The sequence below is a fragment of the Strix uralensis genome, chromosome 6 (genome assembly GCF_047716275.1).
Source record: "Strix uralensis isolate ZFMK-TIS-50842 chromosome 6, bStrUra1, whole genome shotgun sequence".
In the NCBI taxonomy this organism is placed as follows: domain Eukaryota; kingdom Metazoa; phylum Chordata; class Aves; order Strigiformes; family Strigidae; genus Strix; species Strix uralensis.
The window spans coordinates 42909718-42929636 of NC_133977.1; the positions used below are offsets into that span (position 1 = coordinate 42909718).

The 19919-nt window shown below is 38.3% G+C and overlaps 1 protein-coding gene across 11 annotated transcripts in view; it reads left to right on the plus strand.

Annotated features, from left to right (window-relative positions):
- Nucleotides 1–19919, plus strand: part of MBD5 (methyl-CpG binding domain protein 5) — a 147556-nt gene that overhangs the window by 120454 nt on the left and 7183 nt on the right. For 8 of the 11 annotated variants that reach the window (XM_074873821.1, XM_074873822.1, XM_074873815.1 and 5 more), the window contains 4 exons: nucleotides 4193–5221; nucleotides 6854–7065; nucleotides 8773–9981; nucleotides 15441–15553. In XM_074873821.1, coding sequence (XP_074729922.1) covers nucleotides 4193–5221; nucleotides 6854–7065; nucleotides 8773–9981; nucleotides 15441–15553 — 2563 coding nt within the window. The remainder of the gene's footprint in view (nucleotides 1–4192; nucleotides 5222–6853; nucleotides 7066–8772; nucleotides 9982–15440; nucleotides 15554–19919) is intronic. The other 3 variants (XM_074873825.1, XM_074873826.1, XM_074873827.1) reach the window with 3 other exon arrangements.

The window sequence follows — 19919 nt, forward strand, 5'->3', positions numbered from 1 at the left end:
TGTTTCAGAGAATTCTTCACATCTTCACGTTGCCAATGCTGGGCATCATTTTCTTCTCATTGCACCTGGTCTCCTCGTGAGTCAGAAAGACAGGACTGCTCACCTTCATCCTGGATCTTGGAGATTTCATGTTGAAACTGGGGAAGGACAGTTCAGAGGGCTCATTGAGGGCTCTTGTGGTCCTCCCTGAGGAAGATGGTCTCCTGCACCTTGTCGATGCAGCACTATCAATCACAATTATGGAAATTATACATGTTTTATAAAAGGGAAAAAATAATACCGATTTTGTCTTTTGGATTGGGGCCAAACATTCAGAATATGTCTAGCAGCACTATATTTTAATGAGAATGGGTGTGCATGCATTTCTTCATCTGGAATATTGACTTGTTGGAGATGGTATTTTGGAAGAGATCCAGAAATCATGTTCTGTCAATTCAGTCTGTTGCTGGATATAATTTGTCCCAGAAAGCAGTTGGAAATACTGTATTAGTTAGTACCCAATTCAGAACTTTTCTACACCAATTCCTACTGTGTCTTCCTGTGAGGCAGGTTTAACAGAAGCTGGGGGGAGATGTTTGTGTTTTCTTTTCCTGATGAAGTCTGGCTGCTCATCGCCTCTTCAACTCCCAAACTTCTCAAATAAGGACATATTTTCTTCCTCCTACTCAGAATCCATTAAGATGGTTTTTTTCCCCAGTAGCAATTAATTAATTGCCTAATTAATCTGGAGAAAAGGCAAGTGTTGAATGCACTCTAGACCTCTCAGGTTAGATATCCAGAAGCGGTGTTTGACGGGGCTTAGGAAACAGCAGTGTTTGACAAATACCTAGCAACAATTTTACAAGTTTGAGATTTGCTTCACACCAAATACTCTTCCATGTGGTCATTTACCTGAGTGGAATGGAAAATAGGATCATAAATAAATTAGAAACAGAGATTAGATCCACATGAAAATACCAAAATTAGGTTTTATATTCAGGAGAGCGCTATATATAGAATACTTCCCTCATGCCTGAATTAAAAATCTATCCATGTGCTGTTTAACACATTGAATGCAACTTCTCCTAGTGAGGGAAGCCTTTCTTAGCCACCAAGGAAAAAGTCTGTATATCTGTCTTTCCCTTATTGCAGGAGTAAAGAGTTTCCAAAAAAATACTGCCTGAAACGAACTCATGCCTTAGAAGGTCCAGTATATCAGACTGTTCCTGCAGGTCAGGCAAAGCTGATGGTAGCCTGTTTTTATCTATATGACAGTAAGATTTTATGTGGAAGGTTATTTACAAGTGAGAGGAATAGCCATCTGAAGATGTTTGGGTATTACCTGGCCATCTTAAACTAGATTAGAACTGGAGAGACTCACATTAAGTGTGTCTCAAAGTGCAATGACAGTTTTGGTTCAGTAAGCAATTTTTCAGCCAGCATTATTTAAGAGGCCCTATGTATTTTTAAGTACGGTAGGCATCCATCTTGTGTCATTTGAGTGGTTCAGCAGATTCCTCTGTTAAAGCCATGTAGGAATGACTTTTTAATGGTATTTCTTAAGTCTGTAGTTTGGTCTCTGGGACTTTTCCTAATATTGAAATCCTTGGAGTGTCAGTTCTGGATACTGATTTAAACAAAACAAAGCAAAAAAATCTGAACATTTCCTTTATTGTGAGCAGTTACCTGATAATTAATAATGTGTATCTTATTGTTAATAATGTGTACAGTTAATAAGAAGTACAGAGCTGTGGGCTCTGTAACATACTGATCCATTACAAGCCTGACGTAAAGAGTTTGATACTATTATAAGTGGGTGTGTTTTCTCTGGTGAAACAAATAGAATTTGCTTTTAGCCACAAAGATTGTAAAGACTTTTCTATTACTTTTCTAAAAATGCAGTTTAAAATATTTCAGAGATTAGTAAAAAAAGGAAGATGTGCAGTTATATTTTAGTTCATCTTCCCTGGGATTTGTGTAATTGAATTTGAGTAGCCAGAGTTTACAGTTGTGTGGTAAAAATAAATAGTAAACATACACGTTGAATTTAATTGTATGTTATGTTGCTCATTTATATGAACTGTGTTTTACTATTGGCTTATTTACAAAATTAGCAAAATACTAAAAGGAAAGAAAAAGGTGCCCGCACATGAAAAATCTTTTTAACATGTCATCTCAGTAGGTCATGTACGCCTTGATGTGTAAACACGTGCTTGAGAGAATCTTTCTTTTTTTCTGCTGTTTCATTTTGGAGGCGTTGCCAGAGGTGGCTTCTCTCCAGAATTAGGTAACCAGTAGTAGGACAGATACACTGGCAGAAAGCAAACTCACATGCTGTAGCTGTGCTTTTCATTGATCTCTAGCAGTAGGTTTGCTGTTACTAGCTTCATCGTAATTTTGAATAATTCCTGAGCAGCTTGTCTGATTAGCAGCTTTTTACTGACTTTTATTGGGAAGGTGTCTATAATTTGGGAGCCTGTACTGCTGTGCTAGAAAGCCAGGGAGGGCGTGGGTGCCAGTTTCTCAGTATATATGAGGCATTTGCCAGGCCCAGAGGTGTCAAGATACAGAGCATTCGCTATTCCTGCCTGATCTGAAATGTTAGACACCAAACTGTAAAGTGGAAATCCAGTAGGACATACATTTTCAGTGCACGGTTGAGTTTTTGTTCCTCAAGTGCATATCTGGCTTTTTGTTCCAAACTGCTGCCTAGAGAAATGTACTTGTCATGAAACTGCTTTTATTGCTTTGTTAACATATTTCTCATCACACCAGAATAAGGTATCCTCTGCTTTATAATTACAATTTGTTCTTACTTTATCTTTTGTTAATTTATTATTTAATTTCTGTACTAAAATGTGATAATGGTACTTGGGAGAGAGGGTGTGATCTTCTCATTAATTCAGTGCAGTGCCTCATGTACTGTGTTAATTTTGTACCTTTTCGAGTTGTCATTACATTACAGTGCTTGAAAAATGGTCTTTTAAGTTACAAATGATGTAAAGATTTGATTCTGTTCTTACCAGTTAACAGCATAGTTGCACATTGCTTTTCAAGTAGCATTTGTTTAGAAAAGTGATAATTGATACTTTCCGATAATTGATACATTCTGATCTCTGTCATGTGAGCTATACTTGCAGGGCAGCTGAGAATGGAAAGTTATTTTATTACGTCAAAACCATAGTTAAATGCATTTATAATTATATAGTTTTATATACATGCAGTATATAATTTTAATACATATTTTTAATGTTTGTTCTCCGATGAATTGCAATGAATAAAGTAGGAAGGCATAGTTCAAGGCAGTTTCACTTGCTTTAATTCTCCTAGTCTCCCCTCTTACATTTTCTGTGTATGACCACAATTCAAGACTCTGCCTTAAGTGAAAGACAATGAATAATTTATTTCATATTTCAACTTTGGTAAAGGGGTATAAATATAGCCAAATAAACTTCTATTATTCTCTCACTCTTTCCATGTAACCCCTCACAGTAAATCTACCGAGTTGGTCTTTGTCTTTTCATGCCAAGTGATGGATATGACTAGACCACCCCATTTTACATTTTTTTTCTTTATAAATTGTTAGGAATGCAAACCTACCTTGACCATAATGTATTTTGCTCATTAGATTTTTATCACCGGCATCATCTTGACGAGTAATCGTTGTCCTTGTATTTTTTCTTTGGGAGTCCAAAATAATGCTTTAATAATAAATCTCCAAAGCCCCATTAATGGAATACAGCTGGAAACAGAAGAGCATAAGGTTCACATCTACATTTAGATCATGTGCTTACACTCTTTCACCCAACGTCATTCATGTCTCCATTGCTTCTTCTTCCTCGTAGTTAATTTCATACTGGTCCACGACTGACTATATTAAGTTATGGTTGCTTTTAGGTTTATGCTAATCAAAATATGTGGTGAATGAAATCCTATTATATCCCCACTCAGAATAAATTTAAGGGAAATACAAGTGTATGGTTAAATAATTTCTGATGAGACGTGGCACAGCATGTAGTGTCTGAAGTAGCTGATGGCAGATTCATTCATATTTTAGAAGTACGTAAGTCTGGATGCTCAAAACATTTTTTTTTTTTTTTTCCTGTGCGTGGGTATCAAACATTACTGTTTTGGATTAACCTAGTTACTTTATAACTTTGATGCCTCCCAGCAGGCAGTATACTATTAATAGTTTTGTTCTTTTGCGTTGCAGGGGGTTCAGGACCGTCATCATCAATAGCCATAGCTGGCACTAGCCAACCTGCCATCACAAAGACAACATCTGTGCTTCAAGATGGTGTTATAGTCACTACTGCAGCTGGAAACCCACTCCAGAGCCAGCTGCCCATTGGGAGCGATTTCCCTTTTGCTGGCCACGAACACTCGCTTCATTTCCCGCAGAACAGCTCTTCAAACAACAATCTTCCACATTCTTTGAATCAAAACCTCCTCAATTCTCTACCTATCTCTTTGCCTGTGAATCAGCAACATCTCCTAAACCAGAATCTATTAAATATACTACAGCCTTCAGCAGGAGAAGGCAAGTCTGAGGTCAACCTCAACCCTTTAGGTTTTCTCAACCCGAATGTAAATGCTGCTTTAGCTTTTCTCTCCAGTGACGTGGATGGGCAGGTATTGCAACCTGTTCATTTTCAGCTTCTAGCAACCCTCCTTCAGAACCAAGCCCAAGCAGCTGCCATGCTTCCCCTACCATCTTTCAATCTGACCATCTCAGATTTGTTGCAGCAGCAAAATAACCCTTTACCCTCAGTAACACAGATGACAGCCCCACCTGACCATTTGCCAAGCAATCAGTCAGAAAGCAACAGGGTGGAGACCCTTTTAACCAACCCCCTGGGCAACCCTATACCCAGCTTTTCAGGCACTGACACTACTTCTAACCCCCTGCTCCTCCCAGCTGTGTCTGGGGCCTCAGCATTAATGGCCTTGAATCCCCAGCTGGTGGGAGGTGTCCTGAACTCTGCATCGGGCAACACCGCTAATCATCCAGAGATTTCCATAGCCACCTCCTCCCAAGCAACCACTACCACAACCACTACATCATCAGCAGTGGCAGCACTGTCTGTCTCAACCCTGGGTGGTGGGACAGCAGTGGTGTCAATGGCAGAAACATTGCTGAACATATCTAATAATGCTGGGAGTACATCTGGTCCAGCTAAACTCAACAATAACTCTGTGGTGCCACAGCTACTTAACCCTCTACTGGGGACAGGTCTGCTTGGTAAGTTCAATTTCTTCACAGATATAAAAGGAAAAAAAAAGGAAGAGGGTTGGGGAGGGGGAATTTCGGATTCTAGTTTCTATTTTTAAAGACTCCACGTTATCATACTTTTTTTTTTTAAGGCTTTTGTATGTTACAGCTTGTTTATTGAGAAAAACGTAACTGTTATTGTAAGAAATTTAAAATATATTCTAATTTAATTCAGTAACACTTAATACTGGTTTTGGAAATTATTTTACATTCCATTCTTAATTCTGATGCCACCTAGACCTACTATGTACACCTTAACATTCTGTAAGCAATTGGACTTGTTTAATTTTTCAATTAGTAAAAGCACAGGTGCATCTCTGGGATGCAGTGCTTCATTTCAAGTGCATGTGGCATCACAGGGTTAGTACGAGTAGCTGTGCAGTAGATGAAAAACGGCCAAGTGCCTTTTTCCAAATGAATCAAAAGTGCCAAAACCATAAGCACACTCCCCATAAAGTAATCCATAAAGCACTCGAAGTAGGTCCTTGCACAACTTCAAAGACGAAGGTTGCCCTTCGAGCCCTTTATTGTGTACTTATATTTTTTCATTTCTTTTTGGTTTTTTTTTTTACTTTAGCTTGTAGTTTAGAAACCCAGGGTATCTCATTTGACAAACACATCCCAAAACAAGTAATTAAAAAGCCCTTAAATACAAGTTTTTTTCTCCTGGGTGTTTTGATGATTTTTACCAAGAATATGTAATATAGTTAGTACTCCTCTGCTGTTTGGTCTATGTAATCTAACAAATAGACTGGTAGAAGGAATTAAATAGTGGCAAAGAGCTGATAAGTATTTTAACAATACCTCGTACTTACCTACTAAATGGCTATCATGAACTCAACCCTACTTTACATTTTCCTTGTAAAGGACAACTAATCAATGATTCTGCAAATGGCAATTTAAAGAAAAACATGAGCTTTTAATTTAAAAAGAAATTGTACTTTTTTAAGCTTTATTATTTGATAAAGTCAGGTTCAACAGTGTGTTTATTTTACTAGAACTATGATTTTCATGTAAAGTGAGATTTTCACGTAATACAAAATATGAGTACAGTGGTTTGTCTAGAATGGAAAAAAAAAAAAAATTGTTTCGAGTGTTGGCTGACATGTCTGTGAGCCAAAAAGCCTTTGCTCATTTGCAGTTAGCTCATCTTATTTTGTCATGGTTAATGAAAACCTAGTTTTGTTGAGTTTTTTAAATTATTTTCTCTTTCTTTCTCTCTCTCCTTCTCCTCCCCTCGCCACCCCAGTACTCTTTGAAGCAGTCATTCTTTGGAAACTAAGATTCCAAGACACCGAATATCATAGAAGCTCATTCTGCCATACTTGGCTGTGTACCGTTCCAAAGGCAAAGACAGTCATGTCAGAAACCTTTAGAAAGAGTCCAGATAGATGTGACATGCAAAAGAAGCAATACTGAAGAAATAAAGGAATAAAGAGTAGGAGACACATGCCTTGAGGACCATTCCATAGAAGATTGGAGGGAAAAAGTGTTGTTTTACAGAGGCATTTGCTTAGCAGTCAGTTAAAATTTGAGTCAAGGAAATTCCTGCTGACTGTTGAAAACTATACTGACTTCTTTTTCCCTGTGTTTGAATTACAGGTGACATGTCATCTATAAACACTGCTTTGAATAACCATCAGCTGAGTCATCTCCAGTCGCTATTAAACAACAATCAGATGTTTCCTTCAAATCAGCAGCAGCAGCACCTTCTCCAGGGGTATCAGAACATGCAGGGCTTTCAAGGCCAGCCCCCAATTCCTGGCCCAGCTAACAACCCAAACCCCATGGCATGTCTGTTCCAAAATTTCCAGGTAGAAAGCAAAATTAAATCAATATTCAAACAAATGTGCAACTCTCAGTAGGTAAAATTATATCCTCTGTAGATTGAGGGGTTTTTTGCTTAGTGATTAAGACAATACGATGTATACAGTTTTCAGTAGTGTTTGGATTTTGCAAATCAGTAACATTTGTTACTGAAATTTTATACCTTCTTCCTTAAAAATTGGGTATAGTTTCTTTGGAAAGAGTTGTGCTGCATGTATCGAAAAAAATATGCTATATGTGTTCTGACAATTTTTTTAGCAAAACCATTTTCCATTCTGCAGAAATGATCATAAATTGCCATTTAGACCACTCTAACAATTCAGTGGTGAGAAATAAGTATTGATACCGCTTCACGGTAATTAGAAACTTAATAAATGATTATATGTGACTGTGTGTACCAGTCCTCTTACAATTCCACTGCAATTGAGTGGAAGAGCTAGCTGCGATGTGGATTGTATAGACTGAAGAAAACAGGCATTAGAATGAATATACAATGACAAACTGTGCAAAAATGATCCCTCCCTGCTATCCACCTAAATAGACAATTCTTCATAATGCAAGTTGAACAGTCAAAGTAACACACTGACAGGAAGCATAGCAACCAAAACAGGTAATAAACCCAGAGCTAAAAGACGTATTTATTATTATTCAGTATTACCGTAGTTGCTGCAGAACTCAGGACATGAAGACAGAAGCATGCAGATAGCGCCAGAGAGTGCTTTTACCCTTTGCGAAGGAAAAAGAAGACATGTCATTTTCTCAGTGTAGATGTTTCACTGCTATTGCAAAATCACAGTCCTCTAACTGCCTATTACCTCTCTTTGGTTTTGTATGAATTTTGCTAGCTTTATTTCAGTATTTTTTGCTTCAGATTCTCAGTTATATAAATAATAATGGTAAGTATTTAAAGGAGCTTTTGGAAATATTTTACCCTTGTTTTTTACAGTTTTTTGTTATAGCACTATTCTTGACATCGTCTTCACTGCCTACGTATGTGACAAGAAATACAAAAAGCACAGTTAATCTGAAGGTTACAGTTTACTGTGGCAGTGCCTGACATTACAGCTGCAATGCAAAGGGATGCAGGCATGGTTTACAAGGGACTGAAGTAAAAAGAGATCCCACGAGAGAAGCACATAACCAAAAGGGAAAAAATAGAAATGTTAGCCAATTCCAAAAGGACAGTGATAGCCTACATTCCAGAAATTGAGTGAGGAGCGTACAAGGAGCCCAGAACAGTCGGTAGGGAAGGAAGAAGCAAAATTCGGGTCTGGGAGGGAACAAAAGAGAGTAGTTGAGAACAGATATGTTGACCTTGGTGGAGTTGTTTAGGACTTGAGAGAAAAAAGGAGAGTGCTGTACTTCAATCAGAAGAGGAAATCCCTGAAAAGACTCTGAAAGAGATGGTAATGTAGTCTCAGCAGTGCATGGTAGGTTGTATCATTTTGTGCAAGGCATCTATTTTGATCCACGAGGCAAAGTGTAAGAGCCAGTGTTTTTGTTTTGCTCTAAATTATGCTTTTTTTGTTTTCCATGTAGCTTGTTCAGCATTAAACTGATATATAACCAAAATAAAATTATGTTCTGCAACAAATATTCACCCTGGCCACCATTTTATTAAAACAAAGTTTGCCTGTGGAAGTAGAACTTTAGGCAGAATAGCCATTTTCATCTTTTTCTCTTACTTTTTCCAGGTGAGAATGCAGGAAGATGCTGCTGTCCTAAACAAAAGAATGATCACTCAAATGGGAATGGCACCGGTTCCTGAGAGCTCCAACACTATGCTTCCTCCTTTCCAAGAAACATCTTGTGATTTGCAGCAAAGAACTGAACCATCTCTCGGACAACAGGCAAAGGATAACCTCAATGTCGCTGCTCAGGGTGATACATCGGTGGACGCGATCTACAAAGCAGTTGTAGATGCTGCAAGCAAGGGAATGCAAGTAGTAATCACCACTGCCGTTAGCAGTACAACACAAATGAGTCCCATTCCAGCTTTGAGTGCCATGAGTGCCTTCACAGCCTCAATTGGTGACCCGTTAAATCTTTCTAGTGCTGTCAGCGCAGTCATCCATGGAAGAAACATTGCCGTTTCTGATCACGAAGGTAGGATAAGGAACACCAGAGGAACACGAATACTGAAGAATTCAGAGCACGGTAAAAATTCGAGTGAAGGGGATGGGTATGAATATTACAAATCCACGAGTTGTAACACGCCCAAAAAACAGTGGGAAGGGGAGCAAAGTCCTGTCAGTGAGATAAACAGATGGAAATGTGATGAGTTTCTAGACCACTCTACCCATATCCATAGTAGTCCTTGTCACGAAAGGCCCAATAACATCTCCACACTGCCATTATTACAAGGCGAGCAGCATCAGATACTGTTATCACAGCGAAACTGTCAAAGTGATAAAATGTTGGAGGAGAATTTCAGGTATAACAATTACAAAAGAACTATGATGAGTTTTAAGGAAAGACTGGAGAACACTGTGGAACGATGTGCACACATAAACGGAAATAGGCCTCAGCAGAACAGAGGATTTGGGGAGTTGCTGAACACTTCTAAACAAGACCTGATTCTGGAAGAGCAATCTCCAAGTTCCTCAAATAGCTTGGAAAGTTCGTTAGTTAAAGACTATATCCATTACAATGGAGATTTTAATGCCAAAAGCATTAATGGGTGTGTGCCTAGCCCTTCAGATGCTAAAAGCATCAGTAGTGAAGATGACCTAAGGAACCCAGATTCCCCTTCTTCAAATGAGCTGATACATTACAGGCCGAGGACGTTTAATGTTGGCGACTTGGTCTGGGGCCAAATCAAAGGACTGACTTCATGGCCTGGAAAACTAGTAAGAGAAGAAGACGTTCACAATTCATGTCAACAAAACGCTGAGGAGGGGAAGGTATATTTATATATATATGCACATATCTATCTATCTACACATGTACATATGCCCATACAAATGTTTATCAAAACTATCTCGGTCCATTCTTTATTTTATTCTTTGTCTCTTATTTTAGTAGTACAGATTGCTTTTTTTCATAACTATAGCTTGCAGAACTGAATTTTTCTCATAGTTATCTAATGAGAAACTTCTACCGATGCCATGAAACAGATGATATTTTGGCCTGGTTATGCTTTACTAATTTGTGCACGAAAGACTTGCTGAACAAAAATGTTGTTAACATAAAACTGTTTAACCTACATTGTGTATTTAGTCAAACTTCTGGCTGTGTCCAAAGAAACTGATACGGAGATATCTGAAAGTGTTGAAAACTGCAAAACGGAAAAGTGATCTAATCAGATTGAGGAGTATGTAATAACTAAAATCTTGCTGATTGACACATATCCTCTTTAAGAGGGAAATGCATATGCATTTTCACCTTGAAAGGAGATTTTGACCATCTTTTAATAGTGAGGAAAGCATTCCAATTTGCTCTTTCATACTAAAATCTTTTTTTTTGTCAACAAATCATATACAATTGTTGGGGAGTATACAGAACGTACAGTTATCAAGGAGTTATTGGTTATTTTATTATGATAAATACTTCAAATTCTGGTCTCCACTACTTGTATAGCATTATATTTTTGTAGGTCTTGTAAAATATTTCACATCTTCTATACATAAATATTTTTAAGTGCCATTTTATAAAATGCAAATTTTAAAGACATGTAAGCAGAAAGGAAAGATCTAATGAAATAACATTCTACCTCTGGCACAAAGAAATTGAACCACTTAAAAATTGTGTCTTTTTCCCCCATATACCTGCCTAGTACATTGCACGACAAGTCATAAGAACAGTGGTAGTGGGTTGGATCAAAGTATTCTTTTCCCCAAAATTTGGCTGACAGCAGAGATCCAGAGGAGGGAGTACAAGCACATGTTGAGGAGTGCTTCTTCACCAACACCTCTGCAGAGCTCAGGAACTTCTTGAGCTGGAACTGGTGTATCTATAGTGTAAGCACTGCTGGTGTTCCTGCAGTTCGTAATCTTAATCCATGATAAATGTAATTTCCCCAAAAAGTCCACATGTCTTGGATGAGTTGGCGCTATAAATAACTGGGGTAATGTTGGGCCAGAATGGGTCCAACCCTAGTTCAAGAGAACTTTAGTCTTCCTTTACAGGTGGCTTCTCTGTTGATCTCCTTAGCCACAAAGGTTTCAAAGAGCTCCCACCTGAGTACGCTGAACAAAAGTATTTACTTTATAGAGAAATCAACATGCTTTAGGAACGATATTTGAATGCTTAAGAGCTCATTCCTTATAAAGGTGAGATTCCCAAGTTACAAGTCAGTTTATAAAATATAAGCAATGAGACAGAGCACAAACTATAAAAGATTAAACAAAACTGGAAAAATGAGGTGTACAATATTACTGTCCCATATGAATTACGAATACATCTCCTACGCTGCAGATATGTTTTGAGTATGCATTTATGTATTAGCTTCACAAAATTTTGTATCCATATCTATATGATTGTTTTGATACATTTTAAGAGCTTATTTTTCATAACTTTTGTAAAGAGGTGAAATTTTTTCATTTGCATTCCTTAGCAATTTTATAAGTTTACTGTCCAGTTTGTGGCTACCAGAATGTACAGTTGCTTTTGTGCAAACTCGCCGCCTTTAATTTTGTGTCTCTTATGTACATTATATAAGCATTGTGTAATATTGTATTCAGTGGCACAGATTTTATTGTATACTGAAGCACAAACAACAGGGAAGCTAACTGTGGAAAAGTGTACATTGCGGCTCATGCAGTACTGTCAAGGCACTTGTGGAGGCAGCAAGAGAGACTGGTTCAAGTTCTTCATCAGGAACTCCCACGTAATGGATCACCTCTTGCATCAGAAGGCCTTAAATTTAATAGTAATAATTTTAAATTTTTTTAAAAAAAAAAAAAAAGTTTGTCAAATTTTCTCCAACAAGAATTACAGAATGAATGACCATTGTACCATTGCAAACGTCAGGAGTTGAGGTTGAAAGGTGGGATACAGGGGAATATGAAAGAGGTGAAAATGTACATGTGCTAATAGTTCAGTTTCTAGTTGACAGTAGGCAGGAACTCCCGTGCACAGTGGCATTCTATACACACGCTCAGACACTCCTATAACACATTGTACAGTCACATTCCTCAGATGTTTGGGCAGCCTGGTCTGAGGAAAAGAAAAAAGACACCACCACCCCCCGCCCCAAAAAGCTGGGGGGGAGAGAAAAAAAAATATAAACCCACGCCAAACAAAAAAAACCCCACACCTTGAAAACCAAAAAGAAATAACCTTGAAAATCAAATGGTCTTCAGAAGTTCTGCTCTTCAGAATATCCTGAAAGGTTACTATTCATGGTGGGAGTCACTAGCAGCAGTTCTGAAAATTCTATTTTCTGTGGAGCTTTCTTAAAATATCTTTTAAAGTATTTGTATAATCAAATGTTAACCTCCTATATTGTAACATTAATTTTTCTGTGCTGTTGGGATTTCATGGTACTTTGTATATTCTCTGTTCTTTATATCATACATAATTTGATTTTTGTTTCCATTTAAAAGACTTTGGGTATTAAATGTAATAATGCTTCTGTTTGAAGAGCAGCTAGAATGGTGTTTCCCCAACAGGAGAAGGGAGGAATATTGCACCTTTGTTTCCTAATGAACACTTGCTTTTTGGCTATTGGAAAAATTAAAGAGGAACCCAAGGGAAGCGCAGCTGTAGCAGCAGAAACTTCTGAAAAGGAAAGGAGCAAGGCTGAAACGACATGCATCCTAAACTGGAGGATGTGTATTTCATTAAGTAATTAATTTGATTATTATCCAAATGAAATCACCTAAACAGGAGCAAGGTTTTGAGAACAGCAATGTGAAAGTCAAAGGGTTTGTGTGAGCAGTAGGTGCCTGTTAGTGCATTTCACAGTGATTCTTACAGAGCAAGTATTGTTCTCAGTAGCACTTTCCATCAGTTAAACTAGGCTTTTTAAACTGAGCTTTTATAGTTCTACAGATAATAATAGGTGTGATTTATCAGTGTCCTGAAAATCCCATTTGTATGTATTATTTAGTGTTGTAATGGCTTATCGTAAATGAAGGCATATGATAGAATTAATTCAAATATATTTGTTATAGTTGCTTCTGATACCGTGTTATGTTAGCAATTTGGTACTACTTCAGGAAAGTGCTAGCAGGTTTTTTACTGTTCTACCGTCACAAAATGCCAATAATGAAAATATTGATTCCTTTTTGTTACTTAAGTCCCTTGTTACCTAAACACAATATTAGTTCTTCATAGAAATATTTACCATTGAGCTTCCTAATATATCTAATGGCAGGCATATACAACCCTTCACAAAGTTTGTTCCTTACATATATATCAGGGATATGGATAATGTACAATTTAGCATTCATGACAACTCGTGTCATGTAGTAGAGCGTCCAAGGTAAAAGATCAAGATGAGGATGTTTTTACCCTTTAATTCTGTTCAGTTTGAAAAATATGAGTTTCTTCTTTAGCTGTTTTTCAAGCATGCTCTAAAATGAAAGGCTTGAGCTATGGTGTATTGCAGGCAGTAACATTGCCTTGATAATACCAGTTTAATGTAGGAGATGTCATGTATAAGCTTCTGCAGCTGGTTTGCTCATTCTGTGAGTGTTGTGTGCCTTTTCTTCTCATGCTTATCCTTGGAAAAGCCCCACAGGTTTTCAATAGATAGTATTTCGTATGTATGCATTTGTATTTTTCCAAAGTCTGATTAGGAATAGAATCACTTGAAGTATTTGCAGTCTTGTATTAAAAGTAAACACAGTTTTAAGGGGAGAGAGCTACAGTCTGTGGCATAATTGAATCTATTTCATGAAAATAGAAATCTTGCGTCCCCATGTGCAGGTTTCACCATTAATGACTCTTGTCTTGTAAGTTCCTGCAATGGCAGTGTTCCCCAGTTTCATTAGCAGATGCGTAAGTTCAAGACATGTGAAATTTGGTCTAAACATGTATTTTATTGGGCCTTATTTCTAGAGGTTTTGACAACTTGCTCACTCGTTAACTTCACGTTGTCACATCTAAACTTCTGTTTTCTTGTGAATATGAATTATTTAGTAATTGAAAGGCTGGGTTTAGAGGGAATTTGCATTTAAATTTCTTTTTCAGATTGTATATAGGCATGCTTAATAAATTTGTATTTATAGAATTAATGTTCATGTGTCAGAATACAAGCTGTACTTTTTAATGAAACAAATGCTATATAAGGTTCTTGTTATGTTATGCAAAGATTAAAAAATAAGTCAAGCAAAATATAGCAATACTGACAGAGAAAAAGGAATTTATCCATTCATTTTCTTTAAATTGATGTGTTTTAAATACCTTTTTTTGCTTTTACAAGCAGAAATGGCTGAGCCAAATCAAAATAGTATGCAGAGTTAAGTGGACTAATGCAAATGATAAAATCATATAGATGATATAATTCATTTTCTTCTTGCTTATATTGTTTATACTAGTACTAACTGGTACCTGCTCAGTGGTGCCAGTGATTATATGCAGCAGCTTATGTCCTGATTGCTTAAAAGATCATAATTCTGGTTGATTTCAAGAGAACTTAAATTTCCAGTTAAAGTACTTTAAACACCAGCTCAGCAGCCGTGTTGAGCATGTGCTCAGATGCATTCCTGACTCAGCAGATCGCTAAAGTATGTGCTTAAGTAAAAAAATTTTTAAAAGACCTTTCTCAGGACTAATAAATTAGCTGGCTAAAGCGAGCTCTAGTTAAGACTCATGGATTCATAATGCATAAATAAAGCTTGTCATCCTGCCCGTCCCCCTTTTAAGACCTTAAGCCTTTTAACTTAAGCACATCCTGTGACTCTTCTGAAATAGGAATGGATAGGGCTGTGCCATTAGCAGCATTGTTGAACTGGGGCCTTAAATATCCAGAAATTTGAGGTGATGTGAAGCGCTTTTGTGTTGATGGCATCTGTAAAAATTGTATCATGTGTACTAGGCAACTTGGTATTTTAATGCATTCCAGGTGGTCTCTAAGGTGTAAAATACGTTTGTAAAATGTGAGTACAGAGTATGAGACTTGAACAACAGTGTTCATATTAATAATATAAAGACAAACAAGGTTTTAAAAATACTATTCTCTTTCTTAGTTTTGTTGTCGTGACTGTCGTGGTTTTGTTTTTTGTATTTCTGTTGCTAGTGGTGTGGACATCTAGCGAAATTGTAATATATACATATATGTATGAGGGGGTGTATATAGTCAGACGTTCAGCTATTCTTTGCTGGGAAGGTTAGTGTCTTATGGATGCAGTGAAAATTAGGCTCCATAATAATGCATGTCTAGCAGTAAAGTAAAAGCAGTGTTTAATAATTGCAGGTCTGGGTAATGTGGTTTGGTGTTCATACCTTCACTCAGGTGGAGCCAGAGAAGTTGAAGACACTAACAGAAGGTCTAGAAGCTTACAACCGAGCCAGAAAAAGGAACAGAAAGTAAGTAAATGCTCATTTATTTACTAGTGAAATGGAATAATTAAATTCTTTTGCTTTCTAAGACTCTCATTTGGGGGAGCTTAGCAGACTAGCCAAACTGAAGAGTTAATTTTCTGAATTCCTTGTGTTGGTTATGATAATCATCCGAGATCTTTGATATCTGCATTTTTATTGCATCTTCTGATATTTACAGTAGCCTTTGTAAAATGTCAGCCTACTTGTTTGAGCTTTCATGTGTAGGATTTCTAATTTACAGCAAAAAAAGTTATTACATCAAAACTATTCCGACCAAATACGCTTTTTAACAAGATCTGCCCTTCTTATCTCTTCCCTCTCCCTCTGGCAGCTGCTGCTGCAGGCAGAGCACAGGTTTATTCAGATAAATTCAGTTTATTTCCCATTGCTGAAAAGCGTTTCGGAATTTATGAGGTCTGGCTGTATTTAACCAGACAAGGGGCTCAGTGCAGAGCTTTCCTTACGCTCTGTGTCAGACATGTATGAACTGTTTGGTTTTATCTTGCCTTTTAGCTTTTATTTACAAATATACAAGGATAGAAAGACCATGAAACAGTAAGTATTAGGACATGAAGCATCAGCATAGACAAAAAGAGGAAAATGGTTGACTTTAGGAGAAAAAAAAATCTGGACAGCTATGAAAGGGTAGAAGAGTAGAAATTGTACTATGATTGGATTTGTTCTAGGATGCTATTGCTTATTTACTGTTGCAGTGAAAATACGTTACTTTGAATCTGTGAGAATTTAAAGTCAGCTTGCAGTACTTTAGCATCATAAACAGGCTTAAAGGAATTAAATAATTATTTGTCTTCAACTCCTTTTAAGGTGTAAGCTTTTCTTCTATTTATATGTCACGCGGTGCTTAAGAGAAATATTTTTTATGCCAATGAGACAATGTTGGTGGTTGTTTTTTCCAAGATCATCCTCAAAATATCTTGCTGGAATTGAAGAGTGTGCAGTGAGAACATAGAAGGGCTTTTGGCAACTCCCCACAGTTATTTGCTCATGTCCCTGAAGTGAAATACGTGACTCAAGTAAGGTGACACCAGGAGCAAATTTAAAGAGGTGTTAAAGTTGAAATAAGCAGTACAATTTAAGAAAAACTCCCATCTTCTGATTTGCATTTGTATATTTAGCAAACTGCAGGGATTGTCTGCAATTCCACTGAATCCAGTGGCCTTTTTCTGTGGCCTAGCCAGTTCTGCCCCATTGCTTGCCCGTAAGGAAACAGGAGGTAACCAATACCCCAGCCAGCCTGGGGCACACAGTTGCCCCTTTTGTAAGGTTCTTTTCAGCCCTTACAGGTGTTTTCTTCATATTTCTAGTTGTACTTATTTCATAGTTCAAATCTTTTGGTATTTCTTCATTGACCCTTCCTCTTTTTCCTGTGTACAATTGTGAATTTATCTGAAAAATTTGATCTCCTTATGGTCTTCTTTCTGGTATCTTGTTGCACACAGGTCCAGATTTTTTTAAAACATTTAGCATTACATGTAATTGCTACATGTAGAATACTCCTATTTCTGTTTCCTACCTGTATAAGTAAGTACTCAGCACTTACGTCTATCATCTACTGGCATCAAGTTGAACACTTCTATGGTAAAGAAACATGGGCTAAATTTATGTTGACAGAGCATGAAGTACCATCACATAGGTCCAGTGTGTTTAGCAGAGCGGGGTTAGCATCCAGGTCCTCAAAATGACATTCAGGTACCTTAACTCCATCCATTATTCTTCATCCACCTACAGTTCTTGTCTCAGCCCTACTGTATTTTCCATTTTTTTCTTTCACTGCACAGTCTTGACTCAATCTCCAATAATATATATTAATATTATATATTAAATATAAAATTATTAAAATTAAACATTAAAATGTCTGCAAAGCCAAAAACTGAATTATAATAGGGGTGTAATAGGATGTAATTCAAGTTGCCCCTGAAATCCAGTATTTGTGAATTGTAAATCTTAATCTAACTTTAGGTATTAGTTTTTAAAATGGAAATGTTTTGTGTATTCACTTTCTTGTCTAAACAAGACACCAGAAAAAGATGTCGTTGTAGCACATTTCATCAGCATAGTCAGATGTGTTAGCTCTGTTGCACAGAGCTTGTAACTTCAACTAACAGTATGAGCTAAAGCATTTTCTGGAGCAAAAAAGTGTTTTGCTTGGCGATATCTCAGAGCCATGGTGTGACTCCTAGACTATCATAGTTATTCTGGGCCTTGTAAGAAGATGCACTATGGTACAAACTGCTGAGCCATCCCAACCTTTCTCAGTCCCATCTTGTCTCAGCCATTCCCTTCTTGTTTGAGTCATGTCCCTTCTTGCTTCCAGCAGGTCATGATGTAGCAGCTTCCCCTCCTATCCAGTTGTAGTCTCCAGAAGACTATCAGCTGGAGGCCCAGTCTTGCCTTATCAAAGCCTCATCTGATCCAACCTTTGTTCTTCCCAAGCTTTATAGTTGTCTGTATTCCTCTGTTCTCCTGTCTCACTGCATGCAAAGCATCTTTCAAGGGTCGTCACCCAATACTAGTGTCTCCTCCTGTGGTTTCCTGTTCTTCTGTGTGTTATTTCCCACACCAGGCTTCTCTTCTGTCAGGAATGTGCCATCTACCATCCCTACCATTACCACCTCTAGCATCCATACTGTTATTTCGAAATGGAAATTTGAGCAGTGGCTTCTTAGAGTTGAACAGAATCACAGAATCATCTTGGTTGGAAAAGGCCTGAAGATCCTCCAGTCCAACCATTAACCTCACACTGACCGTTCTCAACTCCACCAGATCCCTCAGCGCTGGGTCAGCCCGACTCTTCAACCCCTCCAGGGATGGGGACTCCCCCCCTGCCCTGGGCAGCCCATTCCAACGCCCAACAACCCCTTCTGCAAAGAAATACTTCCTAAGAGCCAGTCTGACCCTGCCCTGGCGCAGCTTGAGGCCATTCCCTCTTGTCCTGGAGCTTGTTCCTTGGCTCAAGAGACTCATCCCCCCTCTCTGCACCCTCAGCCTCAGTTGTAGAGGGCGATGAGGTCTCCCCTCAGCCTCCTCTTCTCCAGACTAAACCCCCCCAGTTCCCTCAGCCGCTCCCCATCAGACCTGTGCTCCAGACCCTGCACCAGCTCCGTTGCCCTTCTCTGGACACACTCGAGTCATTCAATGGCCTTTTTGGAGTGAAGGGCCCAAAACTGAGCCCAGTCATCGAGGGGCGGCCTCAGCAGTGTTGAGTACAGGGGGAGATATCTCTGGTGTCTCCTATTGGACACGTGCCACGTTTCAAGTTGAGCAGGACTCCAGTAAGGGAAGAACTAATGCATCTCTTCCACCACCTTTCCAGCTTCCAGCTCCAATCAGTCTCCATCCTGACACAGTCTAAGTCTCTCTGTCTTCTCCAGGTGTGAGTCTAGTAGCGGCTTGCCCCATGCTGTTAGAGCCAAGCAAGGTGGGTGCACTCAGGTGTCTGTTATCGCTGCAAGAGCTGCCCAGAGCCCCCAGTTGCAGGTGAAGTCTAGAATATGTCCACTATGGGAGGGAGCTTCAACTCAGCACATGCTCGGACTTCATTTTGATGATACAATTTGGTAAAATTTTACTCAGCCCTAGCAGGGAGGAGGAGGACTGAAAGAACACTTCTGACAAAAAGGTCCCGAGGGAAGGAATTTCAGTCCTTCTCCAAAGTTGTTGGCCATGAGAGGTTTTCTAAGAGATGAAGTGCTGCTTTTTATTGAGAGGAACACACTGTTGCTAGAGTGTTTTAAATGTAATTTGACAAAACTTGTGATGTTTACAGGTTGGTTTGCGTCACTAGAGGCCTGATGAGTATGTTTGATGTCAAATTCTCAGGTTTTTAGTGGCAGTGTTCTGTCTGCAGTAAATGGGTATTTCAGTGATGGGCGCTTCTGAAACTTTGATTTGCTCAGGGCAGATCATCCTCTTCACAACACAACAGTGTCTTAAGACTGCAATTCAAATGTTCATTTGTATTTTAAATACTTTCAAATAGCTGTTTTGAGTAATAGCAATAATTTCACAGGTGTTGTAATAAGGGTGGGTTGCTGATAGAGCATAACGTTGATTAAATAACTTTACATCACATACAGGTAACAACATCTGAAATCTGCTTCTACCTGACATGCAAGTCAGCAGTGTTGTCAGTTATTAAGATGTGTCTGCGTTATAAATAGTCATATTACCTTTATAGGAAGTAATGTTGCCACGGAACAATATTCTGTTTGTCATTTATAATATCTAAGGGTGCCTTCACTTGCCCAGGTTGCGTAACTTAAACTTGGTTTTGCAAGCAGTCTAGCTTAAGCAGTTCGCAAACCCAGGTGGACATGTCAGGCTTTGTATG